The 16695-nt window shown below is 56.0% G+C and overlaps 7 protein-coding genes across 7 annotated transcripts; 3 read left to right on the top strand and 4 right to left on the bottom strand.

Annotated features, from left to right (window-relative positions):
* Nucleotides 1–295: 295 nt before the first annotated feature.
* Nucleotides 296–1768, bottom strand: B0H18DRAFT_1114463 (autophagocytosis associated protein; the record flags this gene model as incomplete). The annotated part of the gene is made up of 8 exons (XM_048033120.1): nt 296–712; nt 764–875; nt 928–1224; nt 1278–1379; nt 1447–1501; nt 1563–1608; nt 1668–1703; nt 1754–1768. The coding sequence occupies 8 exons, from the start codon at nt 1766–1768 to the stop codon at nt 296–298; spliced, it is 1080 nt and encodes a 359-aa protein (XP_047899395.1).
* A 177-nt stretch (nt 1769–1945) lies between these two features.
* B0H18DRAFT_422336 (uncharacterized protein) lies at nt 1946–3171 on the top strand. The gene is made up of 2 exons (XM_048038036.1): nt 1946–2726; nt 2836–3171. The coding sequence occupies exons 1-2, from the start codon at nt 2177–2179 to the stop codon at nt 2970–2972; spliced, it is 687 nt and encodes a 228-aa protein (XP_047899394.1). The 5' UTR covers nt 1946–2176; the 3' UTR covers nt 2973–3171.
* Nucleotides 3149–3361, bottom strand: B0H18DRAFT_869133 (uncharacterized protein; the record flags this gene model as incomplete). Its single annotated transcript, XM_048039988.1, has 1 exon — nt 3149–3361. A coding segment is annotated over one exon (213 nt), but the record flags the coding sequence as incomplete, so codon positions are not given.
* A 741-nt stretch (nt 3362–4102) lies between these two features.
* On the top strand, nt 4103–5576 carry B0H18DRAFT_1082429 (heme peroxidase; the record flags this gene model as incomplete). Its single annotated transcript, XM_048031531.1, has 7 exons — nt 4103–4408; nt 4465–4519; nt 4570–4651; nt 4802–4988; nt 5047–5279; nt 5334–5417; nt 5483–5576. 7 exons carry the CDS (start codon nt 4103–4105, stop codon nt 5574–5576), a joined length of 1041 nt encoding a protein of 346 aa, XP_047899392.1.
* A 1622-nt stretch (nt 5577–7198) lies between these two features.
* On the bottom strand, nt 7199–11365 carry B0H18DRAFT_977149 (chloride channel). Its single transcript, XM_048044228.1, has 15 exons — nt 11004–11365; nt 10154–10983; nt 9920–10090; nt 9760–9802; nt 9616–9705; nt 9475–9558; nt 9293–9425; nt 9145–9238; nt 9039–9089; nt 8459–8980; nt 8263–8405; nt 8141–8210; nt 7907–8090; nt 7590–7847; nt 7199–7539 (listed from the first exon to the last, which is right to left on the bottom strand). Exons 1-15 carry the CDS (start codon nt 11035–11037, stop codon nt 7478–7480), a joined length of 2769 nt encoding a protein of 922 aa, XP_047899391.1. The 5' UTR covers nt 11038–11365; the 3' UTR covers nt 7199–7477.
* An 85-nt stretch (nt 11366–11450) lies between these two features.
* On the top strand, nt 11451–11909 carry B0H18DRAFT_841660 (small nuclear ribonucleoprotein Sm D3; the record flags this gene model as incomplete). Its single annotated transcript, XM_048039499.1, has 3 exons — nt 11451–11556; nt 11620–11761; nt 11816–11909. Coding segments are annotated over 3 exons (342 nt in total), but the record flags the coding sequence as incomplete, so codon positions are not given.
* Nucleotides 11910–12321: 412 nt separating this feature from the next.
* On the bottom strand, nt 12322–13840 carry B0H18DRAFT_422252 (thaumatin). The gene is made up of 9 exons (XM_048038035.1): nt 13627–13840; nt 13521–13564; nt 13399–13468; nt 13240–13338; nt 13111–13180; nt 12946–13038; nt 12804–12893; nt 12662–12745; nt 12322–12600 (listed from the first exon to the last, which is right to left on the bottom strand). The coding sequence occupies exons 1-9, from the start codon at nt 13726–13728 to the stop codon at nt 12419–12421; spliced, it is 834 nt and encodes a 277-aa protein (XP_047899389.1). The 5' UTR covers nt 13729–13840; the 3' UTR covers nt 12322–12418.
* Between the last annotated feature and the right edge of the window lie 2855 nt (nt 13841–16695).

Here is a 16695-nt window from a genome sequence, read left to right as displayed (position 1 = left end):
CGGGAAGGGATCTCACAAGATGCAACTGGCTGTAATGTCTACTGTATAGAACATACGCTGGCCAGTTACGCTATTCACAACCACCTTGTATCCGGACGTTTTATCACACACGCCAATTAATACAACGAGGACCGATATCCACGGCGGCCTGGTATTGCATAGTTGTAATACATAGCGGTACACAAGTCTGAGAGGCAGACAACATTCCAGCTCAGGTATCTTCTTCAATACGTCTATCAAACTTCCTATATAACCGTCCAACGATCCCCACGAGCACGCGCCCACCCGCGGACGCTCAGAACGCCGTCGTCGAGTCGACCTCGATCGTGGGCACGATCGACGCGATGAACTTGAGGAAGACTACGAGGTAGAAGTCGACGCGCATGCCGTCGATGTCCTCCTCCGGCGCGGGCGACGGGGGCGCGTCCTTGCCTGTCCCGCTCGTCTTGCGGAAGAGCCACTTCTTCTGCTTGTCCTTGTCCTTGCCCGTCGACGGCGAGACGGCGCCCCCGAGAGCCTTGCGCTGCTCCTCGAGCACGCCTTGGTTCATGCGCTCGATGACCTTCTTCATCACGCTCGCGTGTTTGCATGGGTGTACGGATGCTGCTTGAAGCGAGGTGCTGTGTGGGAAGGCCTCGATAGTCACGGTCTTAAATGCGTGGTCGGCGGAGACGTCCTGGAAGATCTGCGCCGGCATGAGGGGTGTCCGATTCTGTAGGCGCGCCGTCAGTAGTCAATTGTAGTGATTGAACGGAGGGCGCACCTCGTCGTAGCCAATCAGCCAGATACGCGGCGTCTGGTAGTATTTGTCGTATGTGATCATGACGTCGTAAGTTCGCACTTGCAGCAGGTTGCCCTTCGCCACTTCAATCTCACTGGCCCTGTGTCAAACCAACTCTGCACGACAACGAAGAGATACCTTCTCACCTAGCCTCGATGACGCCTGATGATGGCGCAGCAGCCTTTGGTGCTGTCGCCTCATCATCCCCCGCTTCCAGGTCTTCCTCCTCCATATCAGGGATCTCATCCATATCCGGGATCTCGCCTACCGCCCCTGCACCACCCTGAAGAGACATCCTGCCGACCTGGCCCGCGACGTCATCCGCGGAGGGCTCGTCCACGTCGGGGATCTCGTCGATGTTGACCGCGTTCGCGGCGTTGTCGAGCGTGGCCGCCCTGCCGGCGTGCGTCTCGACCCACTCGTCCGCCTCGTTCCCGGTCGCGCTGAGGTCGCCGAAGGTGAGGAGCCGCTCCGCGTCCTCGTCCGCTCCGTGTACGCGAGCGCGGTGGCGCGCCGCAGGCAAGGCACGCCGCGTGTGAGGAGGTACTGCTTATCGGCGGGGAGGTAATCGCGCGCCTTCGACGCGTCGCCCTTCTCCCTGCGCGAGCGAATCGTAGGATCAGCGGGTGCGGAAGGGACGCAGGTGAGAGCGAGGGTGCACTGACCAGGTCCACACGGGGAACTTGTATGCCAGGAAGTCGCCGGCGGCAACGAACTCCTCTTGAGGAATGGAGAGGGCGACATGAGCGCGTCGCCCACGCGGCATGACAGGGCAACGCACCTGGTGTTATCCGGCCATGCTCCTTGAACTTGCTCTCCTTGAGGACCTGCCAGCGACGTGAATTGGCGACTTACTCCGCGGACGAGAGCAGCGAAAGTGGCGTACGGGACTGAGGTAGTCTCGCACTGCCCAGTATTGTTGCTAAGGGGCGGTTAGCCTGCGCAAGGTTCGTTCAGATTGCAAATAGATACCTGAATCGCGTGCATGTCGTCGTGCTAGAAGAATTCGAGGATGGTCGAGGGCAACCTGCAGCCGGGCGGCGAACGCATGTCTCTCGACGCGCTGTATACAATCGATCAAGCACGTGAGCCCATTTATGGCAACCTTGGTACGTCGTTCGCTCTCGCATTCTCATCGGGCTGCGGACCAGGACTTCGCGCAGACGAGCAGAATGGGTCGTGTGCACGGAATGGAAGCAAGATGCAGCGCTGCGTAGATTGCAGTGTAGATACGAAGACGAAGTCCCAACAAATCCGAGAAAAGAAAAGGGTCACGGTCATGCAGCGGCCTCCACCCCTGCGCTCGCCTTTTTCGACTTCCTCTCCTTCTTTCCCTTTCCGTCCTTCTTCGTAGCCTCTGTTGTCTCCGCGGTGACTGCGGGAGGATCGAGCTCCATGGTCATGTCCTCTGCTGCCGCCTCTGCGTCGACCTTCTTCTGCTTTTTGGACTTCTTCTGCTTGCTCTTCGTCTCCCCCTCCGCTGGCTGTACCCCCGCATCGCTAGTCTCGTCCCGTTTCCGCTTCTTTCCCTCCGACGCCTCTGTCGCAACCGCTTCGGCCACCTCATCCGCAGTCCCCTTGCCTTTCTTATCCTTTCTCTTCTTGTTTCCCTCTTTCGCCTCCACCCCATTTGCTGCCTCCGACTCCGTCGTGCCCTCTACCTCTTTCCCCTTCTTGCTCTTCTTCGCCTTCTTCGCTTCGCTGTCCTTCGTCGCTCCCGCCCCGTCTGCCTGCATCTCACCCTCATCCTGCTTCGACTTTTTGTCTTTCTTCTTTTTCTTCAACTCGGAGGACGCCTCCGCCAACTCTTGCGCAGACGAGGTTGACGCCTCAGCAGCTGTCGGGGCCTCGAGCTCGGACGCCTTCTTTTTCTCCTTCTTTCCCTTCTTGGAGCTCTGCTTAGCGTCGGCGGTCTCCTCGCCTGAGGGGCCAGCGTGCTCAGCAGGTGCGTTCACTAGCTCTGCGTCCTTGACCTTCTTGGCCTTTTTCTTCTTCGGCTCCTCTGCGTCCTTGCCATTGTGCGCCTTAGCGAGACATGTTAACTCATAATGTAGATCTGCGCACGAGCGACTCACCTCTACCGCCTCTGCCCTCCGCTTCTTATCCTTTCCACCATCCTTCGTCTCGACGCTGCCGTTCGCGCTGCCATCAGCCTTCGGAGCAGGTGACGAAGCGGGAACTGGAGTGGTGATGGGCGACATCCGCACGGGCGTGCCCAAAGGAGTGCCGTTAGCACCAGTTGCCTTATAACTCTGGTAGTCCCAGGAGTTGCCGTTACGTCCCCGTGTCTGATACGTACCCTGGAAATTTGAGTATCCGTTAGTGTTCCCCCTTGGACCACCCCTTTGCTGCTGCTGGGGAGTCAGATTAGAGAGACATCGGACTGCAGGGACAAGCACGCACATCTTTGGGACCCTTGTACAGGCCCTTTTGGTACTTCTCCGCCTCGCTCACGCACGACGTGTGGGACTTGTACTCGCCCGGCCCGTGGAAGGTCTTGCTGCAGTCGAGGCAGTTGACAGACATCTGGCATTGAGCGTAGTGCTTGTCAAGCCTGGGTTTTGTGACGACATCGCCGCAAGCTAGATGAGGCGTTCACGGAGGCATGTAAGCCTACGAATGTGAGAGATCAGACGGAATCGTCCTGACCATCGCATCTGTACGGTACGCAAGGTCAGACTCGATCCTGCACAGACGGATCGAAAACGTACTGAAATGACACCATTTTCGTGAAGAGAAGCCGAGGCTAAGACACAAGCTGCGACGAGCGAACTTGAAGGGGAATGTTTTCGCAGACAACTGGCAGGAACCGAGCAGCCACAGGCGTGCAAGCATACACAAGCGCCCACGAAGAAAAATGGCCGCACGTGATAGCACGTCCAGGGACAGCGACGCTGAGTGATGCCACTGATGGGAATCGGAGATTGTGCGCGGAACTTGTCGGATCCGGGGTAGACTCAGGCGCGCCTCGAGCTCTCTCGCTCGTCTTGCTGCGTCGTTCGACTGATTCTGACTGGCAGCCCCGACAATTCGAGGCAAATCCAGGCGAGGATGACATTCCCACAAAATCTACGGTACGATATACTTACACCAACACCGGGTTCACCGGGTGCTGATTTACATGCGACTGCAGCAAGACAGCGATGCGGGGCATCCCGCGGAATAAGCAGCGTCCATTGGCTACAACGCGTACACGTGACGGCTGACCGGTACGCTAAGCATGGTTATGGTAATCAACCGCTCAGGGCGAGAGGCGCCGGCGGGGAGGATATCTGGGGCGGGCGTCGGTCGTCTCTTCACGACTCAACGCATTCCACCAGCATGTCCGCCAGCGCACTCAGAGCCTCCCTCCGCAGGGCACCCCTCAACGCCGCACGCCCCGCCCGCGCCCTACGCACGGCAGGTGTCCGCAGGTACACCACCGAGGTGCCCAAGCCGGAGGCTCCGAAGAAGAGCAACACCGCGCTCTATGCCGGCCTCGGTATCGCCGCCGTCGGTGGCATTGCGTTCTACATCTATGCCAGCAGCTCGGACACCGCGAAGGAGGCGGGCACCGTCGCCAAGTCCGGCGCGCAGGCGGCGAAGGTCGCGGCGAACTTCGTCCCCTCGAAGGAAGACTACGAAAAGGTCCGTTGCCTGGTAAATCGTCAGTTTGTTCAGTAGACTCATGCACGGATATCCAGGTGTACAAGAGAATCGCTGAGGTCCTCGAGGACGCTAGCGAAAAGGGCTACGACGGTGCGTACCAGCGACAGAGGAACCCGTCCGCATACTGATCAAGTCATTAGACGGCTCCTACGGCCCTGTCCTCCTCCGTCTCGCATGGCACGCCTCCGGCACCTTCGACAAGGAGTCTGGCACCGGTGGCAGGTGAGGCACTTCCCACCCAATCCTTCCACCCAATCCTTATCACACCTGCCTAACACGCCGTCCACAGCAACTACGCCACCATGCGCTTCGACCCGAGGCTCTGCACGGCGCGAACGCGGGCCTGCACGTTGCCCGCGGGGTCATGGAGAGCATCAAGCAGGAGTTCCCTTGGATCTCCTACGGTGACCTCTGGACCCTCGGCGGCGTCTGCGCCATCCAGGAGATGGGCGGCCCCAAGATCCCTTGGCGCCCCGGCCGCATCGACGGCTTCGCCCAGCAGGCGACGCCCGATGGTCGTCTGCCTGACGCCGCACAGGGTGCTCAACACCTGAGAAACGTGAGTGTCTCCGTCTACGGTTGCCTCGGTCACACGGTAGCTGACGTCGGTCATCTAGATCTTCTACCGCATGGGCTTCAACGACCAGGAAATCGTAGCCCTCTCCGGCGCACACGCCCTCGGGCGCTGCCACCGCGACCGCTCGGGCTTCGAGGGCCCCTGGACGTTCTCGCCCGTGACCGTCTCGAACGAGTACTTCCGCCTCCTCGTCGAGGAGAAGTGGCTCTGGCGCAAGTGGGACGGCCCGAAGCAGCTCCAGGACAAGACGACCAAGTCATTGATGATGCTTCCGTGCGTACCTTGTCTCTACCCGCGATTCGATCCGGCTGATGAGCTGTATTGCAGGTCGGACTATTCGTTGATCCAGGACAAGAGCTTCAAGAAGTGGGTCGATACGTACGCGAAGGACCAGGACAAGTGGTTCGAGGAGTGCGTGTCGTCTTCTTCCGTTCCTTGCTTTCTGTGTAGCTGACGGCTGCGTGTCTGCGTTGCAGCTTCTCTAAAGCGATCTCGACCCTCTTCGAGCTTGGCGTGCCCCGCGCGCAGTTCGTCGCCTCGGAGCCCTGGGTTATGGGCGGCGAGCAGTGATTTTGTTTTCCCAGTGCTGAGTATCGGCGGTGCGCATCGCTGCTGCGTGCTAAACCTGCTAGAGCCGTGCTAGACCTAGAAGTTGTGTGCTAGATCTAAATGCGTAGCTAGAGCTAGAGTTGGGTGGTATCTTTATAGCCATATACCGTTCGGGGGCTAGTTTGCTGTAGTCGTTGGGTATTTGGTTATGACCAGTGCTTTCTGATCTTCATCGTCGAACGAGGGTGGCTGTGCGAGAGCGAGGGGTGAAGACGGCAAGCACAACGATGAACATTGGGCAGAGCGAGCGAGCGGGGGATCGTGGGGGGTGCGAAGCGGGCATAGCTGCGGGTCCGTACGCTAGCAGTGGTTTTACATGGCGACCCTCGTCCATTGAATTGCTCGCATAAGCGGCGACTGATCGCGGGGGCGGTGAAGCCTACCCCATGACCCTCGTACCCGATGAGAATGGCTAGGCTGCCAAGTTACAATGCCGCCTCTCTCAGGGCGTGTCAGGCGTGTGGGGGAGAAGGCGTGTGGCGGCCGTGGGTGGGAGGGGAACGCAGGTCAGGTGGGCGGGGTTGTTAAGTAGGATGGAAGGGGGTGGGAAGGGTGCACTGCGTCTGTGTCTGTGAGCTGACTCTGCGGGAGTTGGTCGATCTCGCACTGGCTTTGTCGCCGTAGCTTTGAACTGAAGACTGCGTGATGTCGTTACGTGAGAGGTCGGTCTGAGGGCTCGGTGGACGAGAGCAGTGGAACGCACCGACTTCGAGGGATCTGCAACTGTGCAACGTGCGACGTCCCGGGGCAGTGGTAACTTCGCTGGGCGAAGCGGGTGTCAATTAGGGAGACCCGAAGATCCTCGGCTGCATCAGCCAACGGACGCAGGGGGATTGTCTGTCTGGGTAGAAATGCTGAGCTACATACTTATGTACGCAGTGTACGAACTACTAGAGCATATGGATCGTGTTACTTACAGGTCAGCAGTGCGTTGAAAAAGTGCTGCGAGGATCATCATGACAGATGCACTGCCAGGGCCCGGGAGCCTCGATGTATTGTGTGGAATCGTGCTCAACGTACGCAGAACGAGGCAACCTACCGGTACACTTCTGCAATCTAGACTTGAGAGCACTCTGCATCGCGACGCCCTCGCTTCAACCAGTGACAGAGGTCCGAGTCGCCGGCCGCGATGTAGGGGTTTGGTACGCGAATCATTACTGTAGCAATCGGCCACAATGTAAGACCTGCGCCTTTCCACATGAGCGGACTCGTTTTGCAATTTGTGGGGGAACATACCACCTCGCACATTAAGCCTCTCAGCGCCGCTATAAGCTCGCTATTTGAACTTGATCAGAGGTCGACCTGAACTGAGGTATCAGGCAATCATTTCCAGTATAGCATTCGCTCTTCCGCGCGCAAGTCGATCACTGCGAGAACGATGCCAAAGACCTAGGATTGAATGGACATCGGTCATGTGTCTTAGTGGACTCTAACCAGGACCAACTATGACGAAAACTAGGCGCCGGTTAACCGGTGGTGGCTTGATCTGGTTCGTAAGATCTCAATCTAGATCGTCCTTTGGGCCAATATAGCACCACACTACTTAGCACGCTTAGTACGCTTGCGTGGCAGTATGTGTAGTTGTTGGGTTCTCATGCCCACCACTGCTTCGCGCCAAAAGCATGATTGTGCTTCGATTGCGAGGAACCTACGGAGACCTGTAAACTACATGCTGGACGTGGACATAGAGTTGAACGATGCTTTAGGATACGGATTGCGATTTGATAGCGAGTGATATGATAGTCGACGTATGCAAAGGTGAATGGTATGTGCATTGAATGCGAGTTCTTGATTCTTGGTCCAAATCCCTACTGCAGAAGATCCTAAGAAAATCATGATTGATTGACTACGTCAAATCTTCATCAGTGTCCTTCCAACTGAGACAAGAAGTGAAGCCATGTCTTCTTGTCTATGACACCCTCGTCTGCGGTACGTCAGAACTGGTGTGAAATGGACGACAGGCAAGGCACTCACAATAGCCATCGGCGTCCGTCACGACAACGTAACGAGCGCCAAGCTTCGTAAAGAACTGCTGTACGAGCTCCAAGGGAGAGTTGGATTGAACCGTCAGCGGGGCTTGGTCCATGTACGGAGAGAAGTCGAATGGGTCGACAGCGAGGAGGGTGGACCCGGCTTCCAACGACGACACTGACGAAGTCATCGGGCCGCCGTGTGCATACAGACCAGGGCCAGAGAACCTAATGGGCTTGTCCGCCTCGTCGGCGGCGACGGCTACACAGCAACGGTGATGAACGGGTGTTGATATGGACGAAGATGATAAGTGGACATACTAAGAGCATGCTCCAGTTCACTGGCTCCGATGTAACCGACCATGCGCGAGCCGCCGTCATCGCTCCTCACGATCGGGAAGCCGCTGTCAGAATTGTCCATTACGATGAGCCCTTGCAATTGGTCCCTGAGGCTCTTGACGGTGTTCTCCCGGTCGACGCGGATGACATCGACATCGCGGTCGGTCTAGGATGCGATGAGTCGTGATCATACAAGGTGGCGAAATCAAGACTTACGACATCGTCGATTTGCAGTTTGCCCCATACGTACTCATGTTTTGCATCCAGGTACGGCAGTTGCGAGAGACTGATTCAGGGTCAGCGCGCCAGAAAGGTCGTCAAATGCAACGAATACTCACTCGATAACCAGGTCATAGATGCCCTTGGGTTCCAACGCATCCGCAACTGTCTTTGCAACCAGGACCGACAACATGACGGGGACCGCATACGTCAGTGTGTCCGTCAGCTCGAACATGATGACCGCCAGTGATACCGTCGTGCGCTACACGGCTGGTGGTCAGCGAAGCTTAGATATCTCGTGACATTGCCACGTACCGTCACTCCGGACAAGCTAGCAGCAGCCCCGACCATGGCGTACAGACCCGGAATGACACAGTTGAGGTCACCTTCGCAGCTAGCAAACAGAGCACTTTTCGGGTGAGAGAATTGTAGCCACTGTACGAGGATGCCCATAATACGCCCAGCGCACGCTCCGACAGCGAGGGACGGAATGAAGATACCGGCGGGGACTTGAATGCCGAACGTGACGACAGTGAGCGCACCCTTGATGACCAGCGCGATCAGGATGGAGCGTATGACAGGGATGGCCTGTTCCGGAGGGTTGAGCACGCAAAGCCCGATGTGGGTGTTGGCGCTGCCAGGGCGACACTCCGCGAAGAGGTTGTAAACAAGCTCGGTGCCCCCCATGCGGGTGTATGGGTTGACGAACGAGAGAACTGTCGTTGCGAGAGTCACCAGGAATACCTCTGCGATGGGGTGCTTCCCTAGCCAGGTCGCTTTGCGGACATCACGACTCCAACGGAAGTTCAACTTCGAGAACCATGCACCATAGACGCCCTGTAGATGATGAATCGTGAATGAGGTGTAACCCAAGACCAGAGCAATTGCGACGTACACCGAAGACTCCGAGCAGAAGGAAGAAGACCAGTTCGTATGCATGCCAGTCCTACGGCGAGCACATCAGCTGCCACACGTCGTGCTTTCCAACATGCCAAACCCACCTTGTCGTAGGTGACCTGGAACAGCACTAACTTACCGCTGCCGAAGGGATCAAGGAACCTCAATGTTATGGCAGCCACCATAGCACAGAAGAAGCTGGAGAGACCAAGTCAGAACGGCAGATGTCAACGCATGGTGGCCTTCGAGTACCTTCTCCACATGACCTTCGCCGGGAAGAAGTACGAGACTTCCTCCAAGCTGAATAGAACACCACCAATGGGGGCGCCGAAGGCCACTGCTACGCCTGCAGCGCATGCGGCACTGAATATCTCTCGTCGTTTTCCTGAATCGCTTATTGAGCGGTGTCGGGTATTCAGCAACATCGTACATACCTTCGTTAGTCTCGTACTTGCTGAAGAACCGACTGACAATGTTTCCGATGCAAGAGGCGATGTGTACAAAGGGCCCTTCCTTGCCTATAATCACATGCGCCTAGTGAGAATCGGCGCGAAAGCGGGCGCGTAATGACGGACCTAGAGAAAGACCTGACGCGACGGAGAGCGCCAGGCCGACCGACTTCGTGAATAGAGTCCTGCCACCGAGATAGCCGTGGATGACGAAGCCTGCAGAGCCACTTCAGCATGGTGCACGTTCGTACGTACGTCAATGAATCTTACCCGACAGAATTGTCTTGATCTCTGGGATACCACTTCCCGCAGCCTGTGAAAAGACACGCCACTCATGAGCGCTCAACTCGGGCCACACATCAGAATGGAGGCAATATGAAGGCCACATCCGGTGAAACCGCGAGCCTAATGGAAGTATCGGTCTACGTACATAGTAAGTAACCTTGCGTTTGGGTTCGCCGGCAGGAACGGCTGCGGCTTTCTGGTCTTCATCTACGTCTGCGAAGTCAGGGGCAAGCACTCCAGAGTCCTTCCTTGTGATGAATGAATTGGAAGAAGTGAGGTGGATTGTCAACAATGCCGATATCACTGCCCAAGTGAGCTAGACAGCCATCCAATCAGCTCGCACCGTAACCGAGACATTTCGGAATTGATTTCGACGTACCGCAGTGACAGCATAGGCGATATATTGGGACATGCCAGCCTTGAGCCCCATCCATTCACCGTTCTTTTCGATCAGAGCGCCGAAGACTTCAGCCCATGGGCGCCACGCATCGCAGTCATCCTCCACATTGAGCGTGAGGAACGACGGCGCTCGCGCACTGAATACTGTGTCGTCCTCTACCCTACAACAAAATCGCTTCGCCTTCGTCCAATCGTCGCGACAGTATCCCTCCTTGACGTCGAACAGCCACTGCTCGCTACGTACGACGCTGAACGCGACAATCGCCGTCAAGAAGCCTACAATAGTAACGATAATCCACCCAATGCTCCGATCTAGCTGTCGCAGAATGCGTCCCCGCTTTGACCTGCGCTTCCGGATCCGCGCTTGACGGGCCTGGTCCTTGATCGCATCGTGCAGCCAGTCGATTGAGGTGAACGATGAATACCACACACGGACACCGTTCGTCTTGACGTCCGCGTTCGCTTCGGGAGAATCCGGCTCGGTCGCAGGAGGCTTGTCATAAGCGGAGATGGGGCGCTGGCCGGCGAAGTAGGAGTCCTTGTGCGAGAACGCAGAGCGGGGAGATACGGGCGTAGACTTTGAGTACAAGGGTATCCGGATCCTCGGCATGGCGCTCAACCCTCGCCGAGTAGCGAAGCTTGATCTGGCCCGGTCATGCGTGACGACAGCGCCGTACGAAGTTGCTCGGGTCGGACCAGGGGGACGCAAGGCAGACGATTCACCGAACTCGGGAGCTTCGTTCCCAATGCGGAGCAGCCGCTGGCGACGCCAGGCTGGGTCGGACGGGGCGCCGTGAGGACCAGTGGGAACTCCATCCTCATTCACCGACACAGCGCAGCGGTGGGGTTCAGCCGAGAAGGCATCGCGGGTAGCTAGTCGAGGGCGGTGAACGCCATTATAGTGTGCACAGGAAAGCGACAGACGCGCACACGACTCACCAATGGTCAGGGTGTGTTCTGAGCGCGTCGCTGAATAGCGGGGATCAAGAGCGAGCTGGCTGCGTGGGCCGTCGCCCTCGTCGTGTGTGAGTGGAATCAAGCAGTGGGGGCGGTCGGCCGAACGGGCTCAAACCAGTGTTGCGTGCGCATCCAGCACCGTCGCGACGACCGAGCACTGGCATGGTCTTGTGGTCGGGATCTTATCTTATCTAGCTAAGTGCTTAACTTACCGCTGAGTTGTCAATTATGTAAGCTACCAGTTGTAGCGCCTCATGGGCGCCTTGCTCACTTGCATCCTCATCGTCTTCCTCGCCGTTCTTCGCCTAGCAAAAATGACCACCGCGGGTCTCGGAGTACCCGTAAAGCTGCTGCATGAGTCTCTTGGACACATAATTACAGTTGAGCTGAAGACCGGGCAGCTGTACAGAGGAAAGCTCGCTGAAGGTGCGCTCCGTGAATTAACCCATCTCTGATGTTGACTCTGAATCCGCCTCGTTCATCGTCTAGCCGAGGACAACCTGAACATCTCCCTGAAGGATATCACAGTTACCGGACGCGACGGTCGTGTGTCGCAACTTGACCAGGTGTACATTAGGGGAAGTATGGTTCGATTCTTCATCGTACCGGACATGTTGCAGAACGCGCCTATGTGAGTCCCGCGATTTGATACTCCCATTATGGTGCCTTGATGTTTCGTTCTCAGGTTCAAGCGGGTGGGCCCGAATGCGATGAGAGGGAGAGGTATCGGTACGGCACGTGGAAGGGCTACGATCATGAGAGGTATGTCTGCTCCAGGAATCTCCTCGTACTGTTTGTTCATACATGTTGGCTCTCTCAAACAGCAAATGGTGAGATATTACGTCCATCTAGAAGGATTCCTGCTGATTCTGTTTTGCAATACCAGCTCGTCGCGGTCGTGGCGTCCCTGCGGCACGTGGAATCAGGCGATGAAGTTGTATACTCGCTGGTCGGCGTGTTCGTCTTGTGCAAAAATTTGTTCCATAGTTGTCTCAGTATGTCTCTTTGCTTTCCAATCACATGTACCAGATGAGCCATCGAAGAAACGCTTAGCGGAGAGTGGCATATTCGCGAATCGCTGCTTCAGGCGATGAAGTGGCTTCGCGCAAGATGGAGAAATAACGAAGCATGCCAACAACAGGGCATCGACAGCAAACCAGCATCGTATGATGTCGCTATAATTCGTGTTCGTGCACGAATAATAATTGAATATCGAGGGCAGGCGGCTACATGTACATTACAGATGGTACAATCTTCTCTTCGTTGTCATCTCAAACGTCCAGCTTCGTTACATAAACAACGTATTGTTTCCTCTCGGACCACGAACCACGGGATGGTTGGCCGACTCCTCGTCAGCGTCGGGGCAGAATGTCACGGTGTAGTCAGCGTTGAGGCTCGAATCGCATTCCCAGAGGGCCGTTCCGCTGCTCTCGTCGTACGCATAACAGTACGAGTTCGGGCAATTATCCTCTGCAGTTCACGTTTAGCTTTCCGCGGATCCGATGCAGATCGATCGAGGAGCGCGACTCACTGAAGTAGGAATAGTATTCCACCCCGGACGACGGGCACGTAGCCGCGGTGTCGTAGTTGCCCGAGCAGCAGTTTGCCGAGTTCGCTGCAGACGAATTTGATCAGCTGCTTGCGCCGCAGATGCTCTCAACAAAAAGGCTTACTCGGGTCTCCGTCCAAGTTAGCCTCACAAGCACTCTTGCAGCCGACAGGAAAACCAGTCGAATCGTATGGCCCGATCAGCGCGGCGGGGCCTGCAGGGTCGTCAGTCTGGCGAGTCACACCGGAATGCAGATGACTACATACAGTCGGGTCCGAGGTCAACTGGGCAGTCAGCGACGCTGCAGCCGACGTTGTTGGTGATGCTCATCGGGAGGTTGTAGCCGTCGACGAGCGAAACTATCATAATGGCGTGTCCGGTTAGTCGACACCACAATGGCAACTTCAGTTTTTAGTGTGTGGGACACCCACCGTCGTAGTAGTCCGGAGCACCCGTAGAACCTCCCAAGGTGAACTCGGCGAGAGTGGCAGGTGGCACGCCCTGTCGTCGAGGTGAGAACGGTCTCAATGGCACGTCGAGTTGTCGAACGGACTACCCACCGTTCCTCCGTCCGCGCTGCATTCCAGACCCCCGTTGCACCCGCCGTCAGCGCATTGCGTAGCAGGGTTTGAGTCCGAGAAATCGCAGTCGCGACGTCCCTGAGTAGTATCCCGTGTCAGCATTGAGGGGGTAATATATATGAGAACCCTGGTTGTCACCCAGATGCGGCCAGCCGTCCAGTCATCGGGAACGGAGAAGGAGACAGAGGTATACTCGGCTGCCTCCCATCTGGCAGAACGGAAGTTAGGGTAGAGACGAGGTGTGGGTGGAGGCACCGTACCCGGTCGCGTAGTCCGGTGTTGAGGTCCCTGCACCGGTGAAGATCTACGATAGAAAACGGTGAGTACGGGCTGTGTTTCATACGAAGGGCGCTTGCTCATACGCACAGCAGGCCACATCGTGAATGGGCAACCATTGTAGACAGTGAAGGTCCTGTCCGCAGCGGCGCCGACCGTGAACACGACGGCGAGGGCGACTGAGGACTTCATATTAGAGGAGAAAGCGAAAAGCCTGAGGGATGCGGTAGATCCTGGGCCTCGGGTCTAGCAGCGAGGGAATTTATATCTGCGATCTTGGAGCCGCGCAGGGTCAGTCGACGGGTAAGCACACGGCGAGAGAGTATCGGTCAGCTGCTTGACTCACCTGGATGCTTACACCGGCCGAATGAATGGATACATGTTGGTGAAGGAGGATTCTGGCATGTGCATTAGTGACCTGAGGACCGCGTGGTGGGGCGCGCCGGAACAGAGCAATCATTTCTGTGCAGTCGTGCGGGTCCGTGAAGTAGCCTGGGCCAATGAGACTGCTTGAGCATAGGAACAAATGACCTACCAGCGGAATGGGATGATAAGCAATTGGCCCGCAGTACCTACCATTGCTCAAGAGTATACGATGTCATACGTCACTGTGTCCAACTTGCTCGGTCGATATATTTGGGGCACTCCAGACGAAGTATTTCTGCGCATAGACAGCGGCGTGCGGAGTGTAGGACCACAAACGTTGAGTTTTGGTCATCGTGCGCCACGGGGTGCAGTAGAAGTGCCCACGCTTCCGTCAGGACGGACGACACAATGGGCCATTCCGAGTGATGTCTGAAGCATGCGGTGCAATATTCCTATAGCCGAACACCACCGTTAAAATCTCGATGTTCAGGACAACATCGGACGTACTGACAAGAACTTCATCAAGATGTCACGACATCGCCGCCCTACGCATGGTACTAGGCAGGTGAGTAACTCAGGGGGCAGGAAGAGAATCATGACAGAAAGAGGACGCACTGCCGTTGAATGAGGTGTTCCCGAGCTGTCAAAGTCCACATTCTGTGACTGTGAGAAACAGGGTACTCGTGCATGTATGCTCCCCAGAACATATTGTCATTAAGTCCCCGCAGTGGAACTTAATTGTGATGTAATGTCATGCGCCGCACGAATATCCTATCACTGTCTAACAAGGAAGCTTCATAGACGTATGAGAGGTGCACGCACGCAGGATCACTGCACAAGTCGCATGATATGCGGCGTTAAACCAACGGGTCACGGTATGAAGAGAACACATTGATAGGATGAGGGATTACCGTCAACTGCTGCCATTTAGCACTCCAGCCTGAGAAAGTCCTACAGACATACCTGCGAGCGGAGCAATAAGTAGCATGAATGCAACATCAACTTTTAACCGACCATTTTCAGGCGACTTATGTCACAGCGACCGTTCATGGGTGGAGCATTGAGTTCGTGTCTGATGCGTGACGAGTGCGTTCTGCACAGAATGATTTATTCTGATCACCGATCAGGTCGAATGTCTGACAGGATGATCTAGGAAGGTGAATACAGGAACAACCTCAACGCACCATATGCATTTGCTAACTTCGAGGTCTAGGTAGCTCGCTTAATGCACCCGTCGGTCTAGTAGAGCAGTCCTTCAGGGGGCCGAGTAGCAAGTCAGATTCGAACAAGCCTCGCATCGATTGTGAGTAGATAGGCTGTTCCGACGACTTCCGTTGTAACTGACAGTCTAGAACATCAGTTTCTCATCTCTCGAGTGCTAAGATAGGCCGCGACATACAGTTTGACGTGGTGCCAGTGAAGCTGTTAGCATAGCAAACAAAGCTATGATCGCAGTTGCAGTAATGCTCAGCTGGAACATGTCGTATGGATGTTGCCGCAACAGAGTGAGGCGTCCTTGAGAAAGCAATCCCGGCATAGAAGACAGGAGTAGTCAGTCTGGGAACTGCAACAGACAGCAGTGAGAGGGATCCGTCGAGAGCACGCGGGTCCAACAGTGATCTGAGCTTCTCTTGCATTCCATGTGTATCGTGCCTGTCTATCCGAAATCGACTCATCTTGTTACATACTGACACACGGATAAGGGACTGACTAGAGACATCACCGAAAACGAGGGTCTTGATGCGAATTTGCAGAAGCAAGTCCACAGACCTCCGAGCCACTGCCCGCGACTCGGTGGAAGAACTTCTTGGACGCTGTATTGTGAGAAGGCAGCTATGAAGCGCCAGCCTACACGCAGTGGCAAACCTGAGTCGAAAAACTTTGGGACACGTCTGAAAGCCTTCGATAATGAGACTACATTATGTAGTCATGACGGTAGTATCCGAGTGTCGACTCCCAAGTTGCGCGGTACGACGGCACCGCAGTCACTTGGTCCGGCAACGATGACATGAAGCAAATACACTGCTTGATACTGCGTTGCGTCGAAAGAAGTTGCGCACAGTCAAGACGGCTGCAAGAGCGGAGAATGCTGCGAGGATCATAGAAGGAGGGGTTAACCGACTAGACTTGCCGTTTTGAGCTCGGTGGCGCAAATTGAACAACAACGCTGTATTAAGCGCTGGAACGAAATGTCTGCCCGCGACTGTCGGGTCGAGCCCATACCTGCCTATACTGACTGCTCCGTAGGGCTATGTGCTCGCTGGGGAGCTTCTGAAGACACTCTTTCAGGGTGTACTGGTCGGCGTGCCAGAGAACAGGTGCTCCGAGTCACCGCCGCCGTGAACCCGCCCAGTACAATCTCTGCCAGTGCCCAAGTGGCGGGGCACCGCTACTCATAGTATCGGTTGAGTTGGAAGACCGGCAGCTCTGTCATGCAATTGTAGAGCATTGTCGGCTTGTCCAAGCCAAGCCATCATTTGGCCAGCACGATGTCGGAACCTATCGCGGGCCAGCATCCGGTGCCAGCAGTCCCTGGGTCACCAGAGTACCTCTCAACATTGCTCTCGAATATACATGCGACGTATCCAACATTACCGATTGATGCAGTGGTTCTTCAGTCTCTTCTGCTCAGTCTCGTCTCACGCATAGCGAAGCCTTTCAAGTCGTCATCGTCTGCTGTTGGAAGCCTACCTTCCACCGATCAATTCGCCAAGGTTCCCAGCACATGCGCGAATCTCATCTTGCGGACCAGGGAGGAAGATGTCGCTGTCTTACTTCATATTGTTAGCTTGG

Source organism: Fomitopsis serialis (assembly GCF_022376445.1).
Source record: "Fomitopsis serialis strain Sig1Antser10 chromosome Unknown B0H18scaffold_4, whole genome shotgun sequence".
NCBI lineage: Eukaryota > Fungi > Basidiomycota > Agaricomycetes > Polyporales > Fomitopsidaceae > Fomitopsis > Fomitopsis serialis.
The sequence above is the reverse complement of the archived record's forward strand: the minus strand, read 5'-3'. Positions and strand labels throughout refer to the sequence as shown.

Excerpts from the sequence above, each read along its gene's own strand:
- B0H18DRAFT_422252 (XM_048038035.1), bottom strand. The coding sequence starts at position 13,728 with ATGAAGTCCTCAGTCGCCCTCGCCGTCGTGTTCACGGTCGGCGCCGCT. Across the intron at positions 13,469-13,520 it reads ACACCGGACTACGCGACCGG|ATGGGAGGCAGCCGAGTATA; the intron begins GTACGGTGCCTC and ends CCGTTCTGCCAG. Across the intron at positions 13,039-13,110 it reads TGCTCCGGACTACTACGACG|TTTCGCTCGTCGACGGCTAC; the intron begins GTGGGTGTCCCA and ends CCATTATGATAG.
- B0H18DRAFT_422336 (XM_048038036.1), top strand. The coding sequence starts at position 2,177 with ATGGTCATGTCCTCTGCTGCCGCCTCTGCGTCGACCTTCTTCTGCTTT. Across the intron at positions 2,727-2,835 it reads GGGGCCAGCGTGCTCAGCAG|ATCTGCGCACGAGCGACTCA; the intron begins GTGCGTTCACTA and ends CTCATAATGTAG.
- B0H18DRAFT_977149 (XM_048044228.1), bottom strand. The coding sequence starts at position 11,037 with ATGCCTTCTCGGCTGAACCCCACCGCTGCGCTGT. Across the intron at positions 9,706-9,759 it reads GATCAAGACAATTCTGTCGG|GCTTCGTCATCCACGGCTAT; the intron begins GTAAGATTCATT and ends GTGGCTCTGCAG. Across the intron at positions 8,211-8,262 it reads ATCTATGACCTGGTTATCGA|TCTCTCGCAACTGCCGTACC; the intron begins GTGAGTATTCGT and ends ACCCTGAATCAG.